At 38.5% G+C, this 24,007-nt stretch overlaps 1 protein-coding gene across 1 annotated transcript in view; it reads right to left on the bottom strand.

The window, feature by feature from the left end:
• Positions 1-24,007, bottom strand: part of Slc13a1 (solute carrier family 13 member 1) — an 84,592-nt gene that overhangs the window by 25,852 nt on the left and 34,733 nt on the right. Inside the window, exon 7 of the mRNA XM_051152475.1 lies at positions 4,950-5,101. Within this exon, the coding sequence (XP_051008432.1) occupies positions 4,950-5,101 (152 nt within the window). The remainder of the gene's footprint in view (positions 1-4,949; positions 5,102-24,007) is intronic.

Genomic DNA, 24,007 nt, shown 5'->3' with positions numbered 1-24,007 from the left:
TAACACATTTTTACAGTCATCATGCTGCGCCATTTTGCTTGGTATAATATTCCATTATTTATTTCAAGAGCTCCTTGTTGGCTGACAGCTGTCTTACTCACTTGGTGACAATAATGCATCAAAACTTCCCTAGTACTATGAAAATAGTAATTATTCTTAATAATACTTTGTATTATAAAAAAAACCTTTCACAGGTTTAACTTGATATGAAGATTACTCCACTGTTAGGATAAGCCTGAAGAACCATCCATGCTTTATGGGTGTCATGCATGTCGGGTAGCTTTCTCCTCTGTACAGCTCCCCTCAATCTCCCTTTTCCAAGAGTTTTTTATCTTTTACGGGTTAAAACCAGACAGACATCTTACCTTTGCTCTAAAAGAATTCCCCTTGAGTTTTGGTCAGGCTAAAATTTTACTCTTGACTTTTCCAAACTTGAATAATTTCAGTGTTCTGCCTTCTTCTCCCTACTGTGGACTTGCTCCACTCTGCTCAATGTGAGTTGTGCCTGTCATTGGCTGTTTCATGGAACCTATTCCCTTCCGAAATGCCAAGGAGTACTGTGGACCTTTCTCGGCCATCCTCTTGCCTCTCCTATCCCTTCAGGTAGGCCTGTTCCACCTATTCTTCTGAAAGTAGACGTCTCTCTTGGCTTTCAGAACAGCACATGCTTCTGACTCCTCTCCTACTTTAATTCCCACCCTTTACCTTCCTTATTAACAGATTCTCCTGGAAGTATATTCCAGGAGATACACAGTATTTGTATTATTTTGTATTATTTTACACCTTTTCTTTGTGGCTATCTCCATGCTCAAGAATTCAGTGTCTGTTCTAATAGATATACTTCTTAACTATAATCACCTCAGAGAATGTACTTGCAAAGTGGGCTACAGATTCCCTGTGGATAGGGTATCAGCAGCCATGTCAGTCTGTCTGGATTAAGTTTCTTGATCTCTGAATTTGGCTATTTGTGGACTATAACCTCTTCTCTTCTAGAAGGTCAAGGCACTACTCTCTAGCTAGGCATTGCCAGAGGTGCTTTAGCCCCTCTTTAGCTTGAAATTCTCCCTATTAATGATAATGACTTTCGAGCTGTACAGTGTCTTGATTTAAATTCTGTGATCCCAGAAGTAGCCTTTCATCATTTCTCAGTGAATTAGTAATGAATGCCCTTCTAATTGGATTCCTTACCCCAGACTCTTAGAATGTCAATCTGTGCACACATGGCCACTCTAAACTATGTAAGAAATGGAGACAACCTTACTTCTAAAAAAATATGTTGTACATATTGCTCTGTTGATTTATGAGTTATTTCTATTGATTTTTTGCTGTACATTGTGTTTGCTGCTAAAATACTTCTGAATAATGCCAATTTTCTGGAGCAGACCTTCTGTGGCATATGATAGAAGTCCTCTTTTAGAACTCCCTTTCAGTTGCTGGTGAGGTAACTTTTCATTAATGCAGCTTTCACTGTATTTTTTATTATGATGTACTATTATCCTCATTGTCTCTCAACCTATCTACAAAAATGGTGATTATCAATAGGAGATAAATAGACGCCTAAATAGTGGGAAATATTTCAAAATAGGTTATACAATATTTTTCTTTCAATATTGCATAGGGAAGATGACACCTTGTGAATATCAATGACAGAAATTACTGATACCCAAGTTCCTTGTAGCTTTTAGCATTGGAAAACAAAATCATTGCAAATTTATCGTTATTCAAAATGATGGCAAGTAGAATCAAAAAGAAAAGGTTATATTACCTTAATGGATTCATAAATAAAGCAGAATATCTCTCCAACTATAAGTGTGTGTAAAAATTATATATTGCAGAGCTTTAAGCTTCTGAAATTTTAATTGAGTGAATATTGCCCCATTATAATTTTTTAAGACCACTGTATTTTACAAAGGTGCATTCAAGAAAAATCTTACTTAGTAGCTACTTCATTTTATAAGCAGTATTTTTTGTCAAATGGTGACTCATTTTATTCTAATCATTATTTCAATATACTCATTAAGGGAAAGGTAGCATCTTGAAGAGAAACACTAAATTTCTAGTATATTTTAAGTAGTTTCTAAATTTAAAGAAAACTTTAGTCAAATTTGATGATTAAAGACATTAGGTTCATGAAAATAGTTATTGAAGTATTTGTCTAAAATGTTAAAGTGCTCTTGAGCTGATATTAAAAATAGATGAATGCACACAAAGCATCAAGAGAAAGGTTAAATAATAAAAATTTTAAAAACTGGTTGATACAGGACACAGGAAAGAGCTGCGCAAGCTCAGCATGGATTCAGCCACAGAAGGTGATTTTATTGGAATGGTCTAACCACATGCTATACAGCAGCAGTGGTGCACCACTGGCAATAGGACTCGGCATTAGGAAGAGGATTCTGAAGGGCTTATTGAGATGTGGAATCTCTTTTTCTTGATCAATTATAGCTTGCAGAAATGATTCCGGAGCAATTCCAGTTCTGAATTTGGCTATTCATGCAATATAACCTCTTGGGATTGAATCTCAGAAGCCCTCCACAGAGGAATGTTAATTCAGAACATGGCTGTTCTGGTGGGAGATGACAATCAAAGATCTTCTAGGTCTGTGTGACCTATCTGGAATACAAACATGCCTTTAATCAGGAAACAGAGGCAAACAGATCTGAGTTCAAGGCCAGCCTGGTATAGAGCAAGTATCGGGTAAAGAAAAGCTTAGATCTAGGCATGGTGATACATGCCTTTATTCCCAAACAATGAAGGTAACGTTAGTTTATAGAAGGAAGCACTCGTGTTTGAAAGTGATCTATTTGAGTAGCAGAAAAGGTGATGTGATGAATCAGAGAAGATTTGACAGAATAGGATATGGCCAACCTTCACGAGAAGGGAGAGGAAAGGGAAGCTACTTAAGAGGCAGTTTTTCAGAAAGAGGAGGCAGTTTTTTACCAGAACAGTAATAGAGAGATGGGTTGCAGAGAAGAGAGAACTCAAGTAAAGACAGAACAAGCCAGAAAATGAGAAAAAGCCAGAAGATTAGAGCAGATTCCTGAGTTAGTCTGGGGCTAAGCAGAGCAATTCTGGGCTGACAGAGAGGCCAGATTAAATAAATCAGCTGGGAGAAGAATTTGAGCCAGAACAGTTGAGTTGAACCTGCCAGCCCAGAGCTCAGAAAGGACAATTAAGGGTGAGCTTATTAAGCACTAAGTCTCAGAGGATGAAAACATTCTAGGCCTAGGTTAGATTGTATGGAGGCTAGAAGCTTCCAGGACTAGGCCTAGGTTGGCAAAAGGAGACAGGAAGCCTCCCAGACAACAACTGAACAGGAAAACAAAAGCTACTTTTATAGTCCTCCATTTACAAACCAAGTGTCCTTCAAATATTTCCCCCTAAGTGGTTGCTTAAAGCTCATGAAGTATCACTCTGAAGGGGAAGTAGACACAAAGCCCCACCCCAACCAAGAAGCTATTTAAAATTGATACCTGCTGGGAAAGGGCAAATCAGTTTTCTCCAATGGACTGCCATGGGTATATCCCATACACTTCATGGCAGACAGTAAGTCCAAGTGTGGTTAACCAATAGAAAACGTACTCTACATTTTTAAGGCTTTTTATTTCCTTTAAATTTTTTTTGTTTATTTGATCTGATTTTAATTTTTATCTTGTTTTGGAGAGCAAGAGAGTGGAGAGTGAGAGCAGGAGTTTGGAAATGGGGAAAACATAATCAACATATGTTGTTTGAAAACATTTAAAAGTAACACAAATATACATTTATATTAAAATATATAAATTAAAGCATATGTATAAAACATTAAATACACATGAGGGTCCTCGACATTGAATGTGAATTTCTACACACATCTTTGTACACAAGATGCTGCTCTTCGTAGAGTGTTGACTGGCATTCTTAGCTTGGGATTTGTTGGAGAAGCCATGTGTGCAAAAAGTTTTACAAATGATTTGGGAAGTGTGATAGAGACTGGGGATCTGCTCTCTAGAGTGTAATTCCCTGCTTCTTATTAGTCTGCCTCCTCATCTTGGGCTTCTCAAATGCCACTCATCTTCCTAGCACTCTGGCAAGTGTATAATATACTTTTAATACTTGAAATAGACCTTGTTTTTGAGCTCTCAAAGGAAAATATGTATTTTTAACAGTTGCTTCAATAGTTTTGCATAATGCAAAATGTTTTAGTATTACTTACAAATTTAACTCTCATGATATTCTTATAAAATGTGACTGTTTAACATATGAAAAACTAAATCTTGGAGGGATTGTTTCTTAGATAAAATGTATAAAGCAAGTAAGTTAAATTTGTGGTAGTTTTAACGAAAATACCACCAGAGTTCCTCAGTCTTTGTAATGGTCTGATATCACAACCATGAGCCTTCATTTAGTCATTCACACATCAGTAAGACACTCTAGTGCCTTTATCCCTGGTAGCTACTTAATAGTTCAGATTTTTTGGGGGATGTTGCCAGCCTCAGCCTCTTGCCTGTGTTGATAGTTCACCATTTAAGTCCAAATGTTCAGTATCCCAAGTCTGCATAGATTGTCTCATGCAACTGCATTTTCCTGTTAGCTGATTATCACATTATTGAATTTGCTGTAATGAAAAATGTATTCCCTCTCTTGTTTGAGTCTTGGAGAGAATTACTGCTTGATTCCGTTCAGATAAGCACGCTGCCTGTGATATTAGCAAAAGAAAAGTCATTGTACAAAGTCATGATCTGACCTTAGCTTAGCAGGAGGACGGGTCTTCAAGTACATGTTAATTTACCAGGTCGTGCATATTTCATCATCAGTCCAAAGGAAGGTCTTTAAATCTAGAGCCATCCTGATAGGGAACAAAATTAATCCTGCATAACAGGTTGGTGCCAGGATTCGATGAATCAGGTAAGAATAATTTCTATGGTTCGTATGTTGTCCACTTGTTGAATCACCAATCTGACTTTACTTACGTATTGAACTGCTCAGAGAAGATCAGGTTGGTGGAGGTGCCAGTGATGGTTGTCAGCCCGCCAATGGTTGACGAGTAAGCAATGGACAAACACATGAGCTTACACATCATGTGGTCCTTCTTTGACCGATATTTTGCTCCCGTGACTGAGTTCTGTTAATAAGAAAATCCATTATGAGAACAGCTCTATTATAGCCATGGCAACACTTCTTATAGAATGAATGTGTCCCAGCTCTCCTGTTTCATATATATAATGATATTTGAAGACAGAACCTTTAGAAGGTAATTAGAGTTAATGTCATGAAGTGAGATGAAAGCCCCTTTAAGAGGAGACAGTAAGATGACATTAAGAAAAAAAAGAAAGAAGAAGAAGAAGAAGAAGAAGAAGAAGAAGAAGAAGAAGAAGAAGAAGAAGAAGAAGAAGAAGAAGAAGAAGTTAACATTTCTTTTCACCAACTGGAAATACAGGGAGATGGCCATATGAGTGCCCAGGAAGCAGACATCACCAGACCCTCACCCCTGCCAGAACTTTGTCCTGGACTTAATTGTGGTAAGTGAGTTCTTGTGGTGTTTTGTTATTGTAACCTGGGCTAACTAATAAATAATACTTTCTTATGCATAGAAATGGAACAATAAAATAAACATTTAAGTAAAACCCTGAAATACTTCACAAACATAATTTCAGTGATTCTTTAGTGCTTCTCTCCTGCCTCTAACCCATCACGTCTTCCCTCTGAGCATACATTCCCACGCTGTCTGTTGTTTTCTGCTATTATTGAGGGTACATGGTCAATAACTTCCTTAACATCTTTGGGAGCTTTTCCTCACCTTGGTTCTTTAAATGTTGATACTCATAAGACATCTCTTTAGAAACCAATTTTTAAAAAAAATTTTTTATTATTAATTTATTCTTGTTACATCTCAATGGTTATCCCATCCCTTGTATCCTCCCATTCTTCTCTCCCTCCCATTTTCCCCTTATTCCCCTCCCCTATGACTGTTCCTGAGGGGGACTACTTCCCCCTGTATCCGCTCATAGGGTACCAAGTCTCTTCTTGGCAACCTGCTATCCTTCTTCTGAGTGCCACCAGGTCCCCCCCTCCAGGGGACATGGTCAAATATGAGGCACCAGAGTACATGAGAAAGTCATATCCCACTCTCCACGCAAGTGTGGAGACTGTTCTGACCATTGGCTAGATTTGGGTAGGGGTTTAAAGTTTACCGCCTGTATTATCCTTGGCTGGTGCCATAGTTTGAGCGGGACCCCTGGGCCCAAATCTGCCTATCATAATGTTCTACTTGTAGGTTTCTAGGACCCTCTGGATCCTTCTACTTTGCTCTTCTCCCATGCTTCTCTCATCTAGAGTCCCAATAGGATGTCCTCCCCTCTGTCCCAGTTTCCTGGTAAATGAAGACTTTGGTGGGACATGTCCCTTGGGATAGTATGCAGATATAAGTGAGTATATACCATTTGAGTCTTTCTGCTTCTGGGTTAACTCACTCATTATGATAATTTCTAGCTCAATCCATTTATCCACAAATTTCAGGAATTCCTTGTTTTTAATAGCTGAGTAGTATTCCATAGTGTATATGTACCACAGTTTCTTTATCCATTCTTCTACTGATGGACACTTAGGCTGTTTCCATGTTCTGGCTATTATGAATAAGGCTACTATGAACATGGTTGAGCAAATATTCTTGTTGTGTGCTGGAGCATCTTCTGGGTATATTCCAAGGAGTGGAATAGCTTAGAAACCAAATGTTTTTAACTTAGTGATCCTTTGCATTGAAAGATGGAATCAAAATGCTTGTTCTTCATTATCTCCTTCAAAATAATCTGCATGTACACACACACACACATACATACACACAAACAGAGAGAGAGACACACACACACATACACACAAACAGAGAGAGAGAGAGAGAGACAGAGAGAGAGAGACATACACACACACACACACAACAGAGAGAGAGAGAGAGAGGGAGAGAGAGAGAGAGACACACACACACACACACAGATACAGACACACACACAGACATGCAGACACACACACACACACACATGCAGACACACACACGCACACAGATACAGACACACACACAGATACAGACACACACACAGACATGCACACACACACACACACAAACAGAGAGAGAGAGAGGGAGAGAGAGAGACAGAGACACAGAGAGAGACATACACACACACACACAGATACAGACACACACACAGACATGCACACACACACAGACATGCACACACACACAGACACACATACACACACAGATACAGACACACACACACACACACACACACACACACACACACATATACACAAACAGAGAGAGAGAGAGAGAGAGGGAGAGAGAGAGACAGAGACAGAGAGAGAGACATACACACACACAGATACAGACACACACACAGACATGCACACACACACAGACACACACACACAGATACAGACACACACACACACACACACACACACAGGGTCGTGTAAGTTGGATACTTCTTTTTTCTGTACTTGCTATCATGCTATTCTGCAGTAGTTACTGAGTGCTTTCACTTAACGCTTTTGTCCGACTCAGTCTCTCCATTCTACACAAAACATATTCCCCAGTTTCATTTCTGTCTCTGTGTGAAAATACCTTGACAAAAACTAACTACGGCAGAGACTACAATTCCAGATTACAGTCTATCATGCCAGAAAAGTCACAAGGGCAAGAGCTCGAACAACACTCCACAACACACTCAACTTGATGGCTTAGGCTCACCTTGACTTTTCCCAGTTCAGAGCTCCCTCAGCTACATTGTGTCCACATAAATCTTATACCGTAGTGAGCTTGGCAATGATATGCCAGGTTACAGGTGAAGACGTGAGACACAGAGAGGTCACATGAGTTATCCAGGATCAGTGACTAAAAGTGGCAAACCTGGAAAAGGTAATTATTATCTTGCTTTAAAGTTCAGGGCTGTAGCCCTTGCTCTGTGTTATTTGTCCCCGTTAAAACATTCTCTTCTGCACAGTTCCATTGACTTCCTTTTACACAGAGTGCCGTGAACGTGCTTAGATTCTTCCATATTTAGTACCATCCTGTCATCTTGGTCTAAGTCAATATTATCTCTGCCTGGGTTGATCTACTAATATTCTGGAAGCTCCACAGATCAGTCTTTGATGGGTCACACTTGTTCTATATGCCCCATTCTTCAAATAAATCTAAGAAATATTTTAGTGCCTGACATATTTTATTGTGCTATATCCATGTGTGTTTTAATACATAGAGTTTTTTAAGCTAAGGTGTATGGAACACACTGAATTAGCCAAGAATTGCTGGAAGGAGATCCGCAGGATATTGTGGTAATCAAGAACACGTTTCAAAAGCACATCTATCCATGTATATTGGCTGTTACGATAGTGCTGCCATGAACATGGCGGGCGGGGGGTCCTAGACATTATCTGTAACCTTGATTGCATTTCATTTTGCTAAATGCCTGTTAGTATTGATGGATCATAGGTTGGTTCTACAGTTCAGTTTGCAAAATACTTTTATAGTACTTTATAAAATTTACCCCCACCCACAAAGTACAGCAAGGTGCATTGGTATTCTGTACAGATAAGCATGCTGTCTGTGGTATTGGCAGGGTAAGGCCTTTTCACAAGATCATGATAAGGAAAAATGACTACTCTCTAAAAGTCAACATGGATGTGAAAATGGCATTTAGCATGCCAGGGTTCAGTACTGTGGACTATAATTTACCTTTTTACTTTTTAATTAACTTAAAGGTCAGCCCTTATAGGAATCTATTCTTCCCAAACGAAAATACATATAAAAAGACTCTACTAGCCTTATATTTTTTACATGCATACTACATATTGAAATCACATAGGTTATATTTTCCATGTGATTGATGTTTTTCTATTTAAAATTTACCTAAAAAGGTATGTAAAATATGATAAACTTCTTCAAAAATTTTGAGTGAACCTAAAAGACACCTGAAACTTTTGGTTTACACATTAAATATTTTTAATACAAGAAAGACATCCAACAATCCAGAACATGAAGTGGAGTTTGGGCATTATTAAATCAGCAGGTGCATATTGTTGAAAATATAATTTTATATAGTTTCCCATCAACATTAAAGCTTATAGATTGAGATAAATATAGATTTTACATGAAAGATAAGCTACAAATATTTGCATATATGAACATAATGATTGAAATGCATTGACAGGTTTGTAACGAAATAATTTTATACTGAGATGCCTCAGTCTTTATTTATATAAATAATGTAAAAACACCATTAATGCTAGTATGTGCACATATTGATATTCATGTAGATTTGATGGACTTAGACAGCCAGAAATGTTTAGAGTAAATTCAAATTCCACAATAAATTGATGTATACATGCATTGTATAGGTCATACCCATCAAAGGTTTAATAGAATGTTTTTGATATAGAGTGGGAGATGCACATTTTTCCCACCGTAGTCCATGAGCCTCATAATTGAGATTTATTGTCATTTCATGGCAGGTATGGGAGGCTGAGGTTACCCAGTTACCCTGGAGCAAGGAGTAAAGTAAGCCAATTCCTAATACAGAAATTATGAAAAAAAAATAAGTTCCACAGCAAATTAATCTTTGGTTTCCTGTTAAGATAATAGTTTGAATTTAGAACCAAATATTTTACACCAGGGAAAGAAGACGTTGGAACAAATCATTTGCACTAGACGGTAAGGAGAACATCGTTTCCAAAAAAGGACGAGAAAGTCATCACTCTGTGTCTTCATAGTACAGGATATTGTTGAATGCTGTGTACATATGTTTATGTTGTACTGAGTCAGAGAGACACAGAGAGTGGGAGATGGGAGACAGAGAGAGACAGAGAGACGGAGACAGAGAAAGACAGAGAGAGAGACTGAGAGAGAGAGAGAGAGAGAGAGAGAGAGAGAGAGAGAGAGAGAGAGGATGAAGGAGGAGGAGGAGGGATGGAGAGAGACCAAATTAGAGACAGAGACAGAGTGAAAGTATAAGAATTCCAAAGCAAAGGAGGATTTGAAAAAGTGAAGCATCTAGAAATGGGATGTATTGAGTGGCAAGGAAGACTCGTGTGTGTCTGAAAGACACTGTCGTGGGTGTGTCACCAGTGGGAGAGCGCTAATGTCATAAGGTAAAGGAGACTTCTGTGAAATTACAGAGGCAGGTTGATGTGTGTGCTGTTAAGCACATAAATATATACACATTTACATAGGCAACTTAAAATAATGCTAAAATATACACCAAAATATTAACAATGGTATTTTTGATCATGGAATTATAGGTATCTGCTTCCTTCTTGATAGAGTTTGCATCCCCTGTAAACACATGAAGGTGTATTTTAACATGTAAAGTGTAGAGTACTAGAGAAGACAGGTATTTAGAAGTGAAATGGCACAAAGACCATTTTTTTTTTCAAACAATAAAATAAGCCTTGTAGCTGGGAATGGTGGAGCATGCATGTACGACAAACATTAAGGGAGGCAGAGGCAGCTGTATTGCTTTGGGTGTGAAGATAGCCTGATCTGCAGAGCAAATCCAGGACAGCCAAGGCTACACAGAGAAACCTTGTCTTGGAAAAAACAAAAACAGAGAAACAAACAAAAACCCTTAAATGTGACAGCCACAGAATTGAAGCTGTAACTCATGTATATTAGCCCTCTTAGTGATTTACTACCCTTCCTTCCAATGGGATTTTTCTTTTCGTTTCTTTTCTTAGTTTTAAACCTATATCTAAGACTTTGATCCAATCCTGATATCTGCCATACAGCAGTATTATTAGTTAACACAGAGATATATTGAAGAACTTGCTGGTGTTTTCCCAGATCTTCCTAGTAACTGGAGAAGCTTCGATCAGATCATGACCAAATACAGACATCTATGACATAATCAGAGTGAGAACAGAGACTTCAGGCCTAGGTACCATTTCCTGATGCCTCTTGGTGGCAATGACGGTAGAGAGCAAAAGCAAGACGCAGATCTCCCATGTTAAATGTTGAAATTGCACAAATAAATTACCAACAGATAACCAATAATCTCTAGAGGTTCTACAAATTATTCACTGGAATGAAATGAATATGCCTGCTATAATGATCTTAAACTTTTCCCATAACAACAGCCCTTCCACTGAGACCTACTTTTGTTCCTAGCATAACTGTGGCTCCTCTGCTAACACCAGCTATCGCTCTTAACATATCAGAAGCCATTTTACTCCTGTCTCCAGTTTGATCATAAGATGAAATTAAGTTCAAGTTCTCAGGCTCTATGTGCCTGAAACCAGGAAGGTTCAATGCTTTGCCGCTTAGACTGAAGCACTAGGTGGTGAATGCATGTTCTGCTTGGGTTAAAGATAAATGATGTTCTGATAGAGTTAAAGCAGCAACATCCTGCTATGCTCCTTACTCCCAGAGAGCTGGAAAGCTCCCAAAAGCTCTCCTACTTTAAATCCCAGACAATCAGCTTGAAATGTGTTGTTCAGCCACCTGGGTACATTAGGCTCAGAACAAAATAAATTCTTCTTGTGTTCAGCTAATCAAAATGATGTAATGCTGCCCCTTGCTTCCCACCAGGTTACCTGGTTGTTACCTGGTTATGTTTTTTCTTTTTCCTTTTCCTTTTTTTTTTTTTTTGTCAGTTAACCATTTAATTTTTTATTAACATATACATTTATATTATTACACATATATACAATGAACTACATACAGCAAGAAGAATGATGAAACAATCAGAAATTATATAAATGTTACATTCACAGTGTTTCGGCTATTTGTGCTTGGCAGCCTTGAACAAAACATCTTTCCTATCCTGGTGCATCGAAAATTCTGAAAATGTAAATCAATACCTATCATATCTCATCTTTATCAATTTAAAACATCTATCTAGACCTAAACACATCTTAACCCCAAAACAACTTAGCTTAATTGTAAAACTAAACTATCTGGTTTTCAATCCCATGAGGGACTTGAGAAAGAATAAGATTATCTGAGTAGGCAGGAAGTGTTTTTTGTTTGTTTGTTTGGTTGGTTGGTTTTTGTTTTGTTTTGTTTTTCTTAAAAAGCCTGCCTTAGAGACAGACTGGAACCATGGTCAGATTCCCAAATTCAGACCATGATCCTGACCAGTCAGTTTCTGTTCAGCATTCACATAAACTTCCACCAGTCTGAGTCTGGTGTCCGAGTGGTCAGTGTGTGGCTGTTCCTGAACCCATAACAACACCATGAACACACAAGGCTTCTGTTTATATTTCAGTCATTATAAATGGGTGACTATGAAAGCTGTTAGTTCAACTTGCCAACAGCTTAAAATCTTAGAAGATTTTTTGTATGTATATGTGCATACACAGGGTTCACACAGGGTGAACGTAGAGCCTTGCATATGGATCTCCAGCTTTTTAACTTCTTTATTTAGAGACAAAGTCATACTCAATCTGGTCTTGAACTCACTTTGTAGCCCACTCTAGCAGTTCTTGAAATTAAAATTATTCTGAATCATTCTCCACCAAGTAGCTGGGATTCCAGGCCTACACCACCAGGTTCAGCTCAGGCCACCTCTTGGTTTCTTGGGCGTAGGTATTGAAATTCTATTTTTATATGCCACATAAACAGCTTTCAATGCTTTCCCACAGTTGTCTTCCCTCAACACACCTAGACTTTCATGTTCCCATGATCCTAACATTATAGAAACATAATTTGGCTTCGCGTAGAATTCAGTGTTCCAGGGGATAGTAAAACAGCTTGATAAGAGTAGATACATGAATACATAGAAAAAACAAAAGAATTTATATAGTGTTATATACCATCCACTCACTGGGCATTTTGTGGACAAAACACTCAGTTATAAATATTACCTTCTATAAATTTTCTTTATCACAATCAAATGCTAGGCTACTTTAAACCCATCAAATATTCCCGAATTTCATTGTCTAGGTATCATGTCTGCCAAGACTTCTTCATCTAGTTATTTTCCCCTTATATCTACAAAGAATTAACTACACAACTAACACTTTATTACTTTTTTGTTGGATATTGATATTGATTGGAAGTAAGCATCACTTGGACTTTTGATGGCACTATTTGGTTTTCTCCTATCTCCAAATATTCTGTACAAATAGGCAGAAGTGTTCAGCTACCCATATTTTAAAAAATATTTTTAAAGGAACAAGTCCCATTCCCTTTACTTTTTTGAGAGCTGGAAGCTTCTGGAGTCCTCTTTCTACCTAGTGTTCTGAGCCCTCAGATTTCAAATGAGATCTTTCCTGTGCAGCCTACTTCTGAGCTGCTATCAGTAGGATTTTAATGATAAATGGTTCATTCTTCTAGCATGGGTGTTCTCTTGAATTTCTCAAAATTCTCCTCCTGTTTTCTCTCCTCTTTTCTTGACTCTTCTATTGCTTTTTTGCTTTCATTTTTTTCATATTTAATCACCTGTTTTTTCTTTACAGTATCTTTTTAAAACAATTCTTTTTTTAATTATTTGCATTGTATATTTCTGTATTTTATATTCTTCTCTCATCTTCTCTTCTCAAGAATACTGTTTATATTTTATGGATGCAATTTCTCCCTTTATCTCTCTAAACATATTAATGATGTTTTCCTTTCTCATATTTGCTCTTCTTGCATTGACTGTTTCCTACACGTAGCTGATTTCTTTTTGTTTGTTTGGAACTGCTTCTTCATGCCTCAGGCTTTCTTCCGATATCTAGGAATTGTGGCTTGCCTGCTCATATTTAAGGCAGTGAAATGCTGCTTCAAAGCTCTGCATGTGTGCTTTGGGATTCACTCTTGGCTGTGAGCTTCAAGGCCTTTTCTGAGAAAATCCTAATGCCAGGATGCTGTTGTTTACTCTGTTGTCCTGATTGCATTCCCCAGGGAAGACTTTTCTGGACTGCTGTCTGTTGACACCTGGAGGGCATTAGAGTAGGCTGCTGGCTCTGGTAGAATAGAAAGCAGGTCCCAACTGCCCGCACTCCTAGAGGGCATTAGAGCATGCTGGCTTCCTGTGCTCAAGTCAGGAGCTCTCTCTTGGTGCCTGTAGTTTCATTATGATCTCCCTGGACTCAGAAACATCCCTGGCTCTCTTTCAAGTATCTCTGCTGCCATACCTAAAGAATATAGTTCTTGATGGAGGCGCAGCTATGTGCATAGATTTGAGTATGGCATTTGGAGATTTAATGGCTGCAGCAGCAAAGTTTGTCCACCCTCTTCCCCCTGTGACATAAACACTTTGAAGACTGCACTTTTAAAATTGATCTCCTGGCTTTCTTTAGTACTGATTTTCAATTCCATGGCAACAGATAACCGAGTCTTTCCCACCCCATTCACTTGCGTTCCAGGTTCTGAAATGATTTTACTTTCATTTCGTTTCTACCATTTATAGATACAAAATTGATTGTGGTTATGGCTTAAACTGTTTACTTGTTATCTTAATGGAGATTCGGATAGGGTGGAGGTTAATTGGCATGTTTAACACGGCATTTCAATGAAGGTCTGATGCATAGTCTTCTAGTAAAATCCACTGTAGGCTTGTAATTCTGTCTACTAGAAGGTTGAAGGAGGATGGTCCTGTTACAGGGGGAGTTCAAGGACAGACATCTACCTAGAAGGTTGAGGCAGGAATGATTACATAGTGAGTTCAAGGTCAACCTGGGAAATTTAGTGAGACCTTGTCTGGAAATTAGACAGAAAGTTAGTCTGGGAAAGAGAAAACACTGCTTTCAATGGCAGAGTGCTTGCTTGCTATATGCACTATTTCAGGCCAGTGCCTTAGTTGCTGTTGTTTTAGTGACTTACTCTTTGCAAATAATGAATACACAGATTAGCCTTGTGCCTTTATGTCCCATAGGTCAGCAGATGACGTAACTAATGGAGGGGAGATGGAGTGGACGTTGAAATGCACAGAGGTGTGAGAACATCGGGCCTCATTTTGTCTGCATATTGAGTTTCCATTAAATGGGTAACAAATAGTGTTATTTAGTTGTAATTAAGCTTGACTTTTCATGATGTGTGTATGGTTTACAATAGTTCATGTAAGGAAGTTGCTTCTGTGAAGAAATCAGGGAATATAACTAGTAAGGAAGTGAGCAGGGTAAAAGGTGGGCGGGGGACTCTCCCGATTCCTAGTGTGAACTCTTCAGGAAGATCTAGTCAGACGACCTGGGCAACTTCTATAGAACTGGAGTTGTCAAGCACGGTCTTCCTATAGGTTTCTATAGAACTGGAGTTGTCAAGCATGGTCTTCCCATGGCTTTCCATTCTTTGAAGCCATCACAGGACTATGTTTCATAGGACCATGTTCCATATAACAAGTGAGAATATCAGCCTATAAAGTATCTGGGAGATGCACAGATCAGTATTTAAATTTTAGTACTCAGGGCATGAAGGCTCTTCAGTGTGAAAATAAGCTATTTTTGGCAATGCTTTTTTAAAAGTTATGATTTTTTTGGTAGTAAATGATTTACTTACAAAACTGTATTCAGTTAAATGCTAAATATTTGGAAGCTTCTTTTGAAATTTTATGGCTAAGAAAAATATATGTAGCACTAGATTAAAAAATGTTCTTTCTATAGTGGCAAAATAATATATAGATTATGGCATATTATCTATTTAGCATCACAAAAATTAAACTCTGTTTATCAATTTAAATTAAAAACATTAAATATCATTTTGAAAACTATATCACTAAAATAGTGTGAAAGAAGAATCTGTATTAACCATAAAATAAAGGGCAAGTGAGTTTAATATAAGGGACTAATGAGTCTGACTTTGCTCAAGAGATTTCATTTATTTTGTTACAAAGAAATTGTGGAATGGAAGATAATATCTAAGGCTAGCTGTGTGTGGGGACAGTGGAGGGAAACATTCACAATGCCAGTATCCTCTGTAGAGGAGGGAGAAGTGCACTAAGGAAAAGTACAATGTATCCTGAAAATTCCTATCTGAAGCACTTCAATGCTGAGATTGCCATTACTTATGTGTTTAGGGAAATATGGCAGCATAATTGAACACTCCTGTAGGCAGCAAAAACCCTGAGCTCAGTTTTTTTTCCCTTGTGAAGATTTCAAGGAAATTAACATTTCACCATTTGGAAGGATGAAACATGCAAGAAAATTGAGTAACAGCATGAAAATGACCAGAAAACAAAAACAATGAGAATAACCCACAAATTCATCAGAAACTGAAGCCAAAGGATCCAAGTGAGCTTATTGATCATTAATGATGTTTCAGAAAGTTTTGAAATATTAGTGCACCAAATGAGGTTTAAAAATATAATTCAAAACTCAAAGAATAGGTCAAGCAATGAAATAGAAATGGCTTAAAGAAGAGCTCAACTGTTGGATATACATATTTGTGAATAATCTACAAGCCCACCAGACGAAGAAGAAAGCAAAAGAGATATCAGTAAAATCAGATTACAAGGACACTTCATGTGTTTAATTGGAGGGAGAGGCAGACATGGCAGACGTGGCAGACACGACTAGGATGAGGTGGCTGAAGATGGATCATTGACTGGTTTTGGAAGAGACAACACAGACTCTGGAAGAATATATTTGTATCAGATGATATTCTCTCTCTCTCTTCTCTCTCTCTCTCTCTCTCTCTCTCTCTCTCTCTCTCTCTCTCTCTCTCTCTCTCTCTCTCTCTCTCACACACACACACACACACACACACACACACACACACACACACAATCTCTAAAGTCACCAATGAGAAAAGGCTACCTACAACTAATGATAATTTGAGTGATACCTGAATTCTCACAGAAAAAAAATATCAAAAGTCAGTAGAAATTTAAAGAATGAGTCTCCATAACTACTAAAATATACCTCAAGAGTTGTAAATAAACAGAAAGGTAAAGATTTAACACCAAAGGACTCTCTCTGAGGTATAATCTAGTTCTAGACTTGGCTAACTCTGTAAGACCAATAAAATAGATGTCAGAGAGAAATTAAAGTTTAAGAGCACAAGGAAAACATATTAAAAACAACAAAAGACATACCAGTAAATGGTATATAAAATAAATAAATACTGTCATAAATAATTGCACTTTTGTATATATTCATAGTAAACTAGAACTAACTAAACATGAAATAGAAAATTGTGAATAGTGCTAAGTCCAGGGCAAGCATAAGGAGTCCGTTCGCCTTCTGCTTTCCTCCTTCTTGTCCCTCCCAGCTACAATACAGAGGAGAGGGAGACAGTAGCCCTGCCATGGACTAAAAGCGTCAATCCTGAGCTTGCTACAGGAAAAACAGAAAGTTAAGGCAATTCTGGTTGAGGAGCCCCCACATTAGCCTATCTCAGTCTTCTTGAAACCCTTTGTGCTTTGGATATTTGTTGCAGTGTTCAAACCCTTACTAGTACCCATGGAAAACCAAGACGTGCACCCCATTTTGCACTCCTACTGTCTTTTTGAGGGTAATTGTGTACAGAAGAAACAGAACCAGATAACAGATTCATGAAATTTTCTAAATTTTTTAATCACTATTTCTAAATCTGGTGTATAAAAATGTGTCTTTTATTTTATTATACTTGAGAATGTCCCATTACTTTATTTTTTATTTAATTTATTTTTTAAAAAATTTATTCACTTTACATCCCGATTGTAGCCTCCTCCCTCGTTTCCTTCCTATCCCACCCTCCCCCGCCTCCCTCCTATTCCCCTCCCCTAGTCCTCAGAGAGGGGAGCCCTTCTCCCCTACCAACTGACCCAGCCTATGAAGTCTCATCAGGACTGCCTGCATCCTCTTCCTTTGTGGCAGGGTAAGGAACCCCACCTGGGGTAAGTGATAGATATCAGTTTCCTACTAAGGGAAGCAGGGGCTGTTCCTGCCGCAGACTCTGTTGCCTGAACTTTTATTTTGATATTTTGAGTCTAAAATATTTCACACATCAACAAAATATGTTTTAGCAAAACAATTTTAGAACCAAGTAAAATTACCCCTGATTTAGGAAGCTGCATGGGCAGACTTTGCTACTGTTTTCAAGGAACAGTTCTAAAACGCATGATTCACTGTGCAGAGCTTCTTGTAAGTTAGATTAACCTGCAAATGCTTCCAATATGGCTAAGCCTATGTTCTTTACTCCACAATGTTTGTAAGTCACCAAGTAAAAAGTACACTAGGAAAAAATATAAAATCAGCCATAATTTAATAATAAAATTTTATAGTGAAACACAATGAAGTATAGCCACCAAGGCATCTGGAACTTTGACTCTGGTTGTATTTTTAAAATATCTAAAATGATAATTTACAAATAGACTATACAATAGATGCTGGAAGCAATTCCCAAAGAGTGTTTGGTCATGCCCTTTGACCATGCTCACTTCTTCTGTAAAATTCTCACAGCTGTGGGATTTGAAGGAGTAAAAAGAGACCTAATTGTATCAAGTGAGACCTGAGCAGTATGTGACTAGTAGAGTGATTTCCCTGGTGACTGAATTTCACCCAGTCCAGGGACAGGAATAAGGATGAAGAAGACACTTATGTCTATAGAGCCATTGTAATTTCAACTAAAGTACCAAGTCTATAGTTAGTCAGGGCCAGGAGTTCTAAATTGCTATGACCTCTCTTGGCAGAACTAATGTGATTGGTTCCTGATATTAAGAACTGTATTTGTTACTGTGCTCACTCACCTCTGAATTCCTGGCAAGCATTAAAATGTGTTATCTTCTAGAATTTAATTTTCAGCCATAAGAATTTTCACCCGCAGACTAAACAACATCTAATTAAAAGCTGGATGCAATTTGTTCAAGGATTTTTTTTTCTCTTAGACTTTTTCCCTTTGAGGAACAACAGGTTATATTGAAGGAGTGAAAAACAATTATCTCTATTTTTTCATAAAAACATACTGATTTTCCAGTGTTCTTCAGTTGAAGATGCCTGAAGGTTTAGAGACTGAGAGTATAAAGCTCTGAGCTGTCTCTTTGAACAATGTTAAGTGTCTCAGTGGAAGCAAAGAATTGGTGGTTTCTTTCTTTGGTGACTACACTTTCATTTTTGGATGCACGGAACCCATTTCTCAGGGAACTTCTATAAGTGATGTTTGGCTTCCTGGCTATCACACAAGGCCTGAGAAAGACAGCCCCCCATGTATACCAGTGTGCTTTGGGTCACCATTTCTTTTTCTAGTTCTTTGCTCTGAAGGTACTATGTTCAGAGGGCAGCACGGCATTTATGCTTACTCGTCCCTTTCGTTCTAGGCATCATTAGGATGCATGCTAATGCTTAGGCCTTGTTCTGAAGTGAGAGGAGAACTTTGTGGTAACAACAAAACCCAAAACACCCCTCCTGTGTTCGGTAGGCAGCACAGGGATGTGCGCCTTAGATAGGAACACTGTTAAATTCGTTCTTTTTTTAAAATATAGTTTATTAATTTATTCATATTATATCTCAATTGCTATCCCATCCCTTGTATCCTCCCATTCCTCCTTCCCTCCCATTTTCCCCTTACTCCCTTTCTGGTTCTTGAAACCCGAGGGACAACTGGATACCCATCATCCTCCACTGCAGCCCATTGTAGCCACCATCTCCAGGAGCAGCCCAAGCACTTTTCGATCTACACGAGACTTTTGCAGTTCCTCAGCAAGAACTTCACAGCTGACACATTTTATCTCTCGAGCATCTTTAATATCTTCCAAAGTCATCATGTGAGGTATTAGGCACCACTACGGCATTTTCAGGCCAAGTGTGCTTTAAGCATATTCTTCTCCCTCATGGCCTCCTCTCACCAGTGTCCCTGGCCCCCCTTATAGCCCCACTGCCCTTTTTTCTTTCTTTCTTCTTCATGTCTCCTATGTCCCTTTGTCCAGCTCTCGTCAACCCTCATCACTTATTTATATCCTCCTTGGTACTCTTTACAGTTTTTTAAACCAATATTCATTGTGTGTCTCTTTCTGTGGCTCTCTGTCTCTACCCCAAACACACACACATGTGCACACATGCACGCACACACACACACACACACTCACTCACTCACTCACACGCACACCTGTAGGCACACAGTCAGGTATCCACAAATGTGCACATTATAGGTTAGGAATTGCACATGAGAGAAACCACACCGTTTTTGCCTGTCTGAATTTGGGTCACCTTGTTTAATAATACATTCTCTAAACTCACCTGTGTTCCAGAACATTTCATAGTTTAATTTTCCCTTCAGCATAACAAAGTCCCATCGTGTATATGCACAGCCCTCTGTTACCTGCCGGAGGGCTTCTGGGAAGGCCCATTTTCTCACTATCATGAACACAGTGCCAATAAAACTACATATACTGTTGTACAGCCATGTCCCTGGTAAGATATGGAGAACTTTGAGGATGTCCCCAGGAGCTGTCTCGCTGGGGCACCTGGTAGTTCAATTTTTAATGTTTTGAGAAACCTCCATACTGATTTCCATAACAGCCATACTGATTTGTACGCGCAGCAGCACCGAATGAGGCCTTCTCTTTCCTTAAATTCTCACATTTTCATTGTCAAATTTCCTGCTAGTGTCCAATCTAAGATGAGGCGTTATACTGAAGAAGTTCTAATTTGCATTTACCTGAACCAGGCACTTTAAAAAGTGCTCATTGCCATTTGTGTTTGCGCTTTTGAGGACTGTCCATTCTTCTGTTGATTTAAGCAGTCTCTTTGCTTTCCAAACCATTATTTATCTTTCCACATAAAATTTTCTTATTTATGACTCACAGCTTTATCTTTAAGCCTTTATATAATTCCTCTTATTACAATTTATGTACAGCATTAGTTATTTTAAATAAATTTTAATTGATTATTACTGAAATTATCACCAAATGTTTGCTGAATACTTTCTATAGCTATCTCTTTCCCAGACAGTTCAGATGTATAGAGTAATGAAAATACCCTTTCTATATGGGCCTTACATTTTAGTGGAGAAAGCAAGTGCTACCCAAACAAACTAAAAGCAAACAAATTACATGTAGCCTATGAGAAAATGATGCAGTGTTTAGAAGAACATGGAATGAAGAGAGAGGGTTAGGAATATGGATATGGTGGTGACAATGGGGAAGGGACAATGGATTGTTCATTGGCGTGATAATTTGGGCATATGTTACATTCATATTTCTTAGTCAATGTGATATTATGTAACAAGTAGAGCATCTATCTGGGAGCAATTATAAATTTTCTTCTCCTTAAGAACTGTTTATTTACCACATAGTAAATGATAGCTCTGTGTGTGTGTGTGTGTGTGTGTGTGTGTGTGTACACATGCAAAAGGGAGCATGCATGCATACATGTAAGTACCTTATTGCCTTGGAAAAAAACAATCCTGAAAAATGAGGTAAGGATATTAATAATCTCATGTTAATTTAGTCACATTATTTCAGATTTAATAATTAATTTAGGGCAATTCTGAATTTTGTACAAAGTAAATGGTGTTTTAACTAATTAACATTGTACTAATTTTTATTAGATAATAATTTTAAATCTTTTGTCAAAAATATGACAGAATTATGAAAATTATGGAAAAAGCTCAAGTCTCCTGTTCGTTTTTGAAAGAATCTCTTGCTGTTGCCCAGGCTGACTTCCCTGGAACTCGCTATGTAGCCCTGGCTGGCCTCAAATGCATACCACAGGCACCAGCTCGATGTGCAGTTTTAGCCTTTCAGGGTGTTTCTTAATCATTGAAATATATTTTAAACCACTCTTTCCCAAAAGAAGGTAATAATTATATATTTTATGGCTTGTAGATAGAATGCAATGTCAAACTTTACAAGTTTGTCTTAATCAATAGAATGCCCTATTTACTTCAAGATGAATGCAAACAAACAAAACATTATAAACTCAAATATGCCTTCTACTTCATAACTAGATAAGTGAGGTATAAATTTTTTCAAATAATCACTCAGTGTTAAATTGTCTAATGTAAACCCAATGAAGAATAGCTGTAGTTCTTTCTAATTGCAATATGAACCATATGATTTGTTTATTCTTGAAAAGAGAGCTATACTTGTTAAGAACCAAAAATTGATTTTACATGTGTAGGTTTAACTTGGAGTGCCCATAGAAGCCAGAAAACCAGTGGGAAGGAAGTGGAGATAGAATTTTAAGCAAAGGGACAGTGAGGCACATCTGACACGAAGACAGAAAGTGGAAAAACTGGGAAGACGTGGATAAGGTGGAGACTGAGTTGGGAGGATGAGGCTGGGACATCCTCAAGGAGGCTGGGAAGGAAAAACACTAAAGAATTTTCAAAGAGTCATAAACCCATTACTTTATAAGCTCTGTCTCTCTCTCTGTCTCTCTCTCTGTCTCTCTGTCTCTGTCTCTCTGTCTCTCTGTCTCTCTGTCTCTCTGTCTCTGTCTCTCTCTCTCTCTCTCTCTCTCTCTCTCTCTCTCTCTCTCTCTCTCTCTCTCTCTCTCTCTCTCTGTGTGTGTGTGTGTGTGTGTGTGTGTGGGCACTGGATAAATAGCTTAGTAAAAGCACACATTGCTATTACAGAGGACCCTACATTTTTCCCCAACACCCACACGAGGCAGCTTATAACTGCCTGTAACCCCAACTTCAGGGGATTTGACACTATAGCCTGGCCTTCTCAAGGTCCTATGCTCATATATACATATCCACTTATAGAATACACACACACATATACATAATTAAACATAGTGCCAAGAAGAGACTTGATACCCTATGAGCATATACAGGGGGAGGAGGTCCCCTCAGTCACAGTCATAGGGGATGGGAGTAAGGGGAAAATGGGAGAAAGAGAGGAATGGGAGGATACAAGGGATGGGATAAACATTGAGATGTAACAAGAAAAAATTAATAAAATATATTTTAAAAAGAATAAATTATAAAGAAAAGGTTAGAATTACCCTACCTCTCCAAGACACAATGGGTTATCAAACAAAGAGCCCAGTGCCTTGTGTGGCTCCCTTTGATTGGTTACTCAGAGACACGTCAGAGACCTCTGAAACAATACACTCTGTAGTCATTGCTACTCTTCACTCCACAGAACTTGAAGGTGAGGCCCTATTTCTGAAGATGCCACTCACTTTGGGCACAAGACACAGAGAATCCGAGCTGATGGTGACCTGGAAGCTTCCTCCCTACTGGCTAGTTTTCATAGTAGTAAAAGGTGCTACTAAGGCTGGCGTGGAGAAGAATCATCAGTGGTCTTACCCAGGTGCGAACCCTCTGAGCTATAGTAATGACCACGTTTGACAAGGTATGTCCAGTGGATTAAGAGCAGTGTGTGTACTATGGGCATAACCAACCCCTTTTTGGTTGAATTTAAGGCCCATTTCACAGGACAGAACTGATGTGAGTACCGGAAGCCAGCCAAGACCCCACGGCTGAGCAGTTTGCAGGCTATCAGGAAGAACCTCCTATTATTGTTTTGCTAAATGGACAGGGCATCAAACTGCCTTTCAAAAAAGAATAAGTCATAGATGACTGCACTTCTCAGCCCTCATAAATGAAGCTTCTTTTTGCAGTGGACCAGGGACAATACAGAGACACAAACTGGTCAAAGGGTTGAACACAAGTGACTGTGCTCATCTCTAAATGTGATATCTTTATCACACACTTTTCAAGGCCTTGGGGAATGTTACTGAAAAGCCAGCAGTTGGGGAGGACTGTTGCAAAAATGGTTTTTCTGGATGTAACATGGCCACTGAACTCATGAACTCACAATAGCTGGAAAAGACACACAAAAGATTACGCCAGTAGACATTCCAGAATGGATGGGGAGGGACTGATGAGGCCCATCCCGACCTGAAGAACTCCTGGAAGCTGGGAGCTGCTAGAAAGAGAGAGTTTTCCTCAGTGGAGCTCCAGCTCCGGTAGGTGACCCTATACCCCTGCTTATCCGAAGCATTAATTGAATTCAGTGGTTTGTTTTTAAAAGGGAGAGGATATGAAGTTCATTAGGAGTCAGGGTTGGGTTCGGGTTTGGGGACGAATAGGGATAAGTGGGGGGGGGGGGTCAATATTATAAAAATACTGTACATACATGTATGAAAATGTCAGAGATGAATAAAAATATTTTCTACATATACAAAGCAATAT

The sequence above is a fragment of the Acomys russatus genome, chromosome 10 (genome assembly GCF_903995435.1).
Source record: "Acomys russatus chromosome 10, mAcoRus1.1, whole genome shotgun sequence".
In the NCBI taxonomy this organism is placed as follows: Eukaryota; Metazoa; Chordata; class Mammalia; order Rodentia; family Muridae; genus Acomys; species Acomys russatus.
The sequence above is the reverse complement of the archived record's forward strand: the minus strand, read 5'-3'. Positions and strand labels throughout refer to the sequence as shown.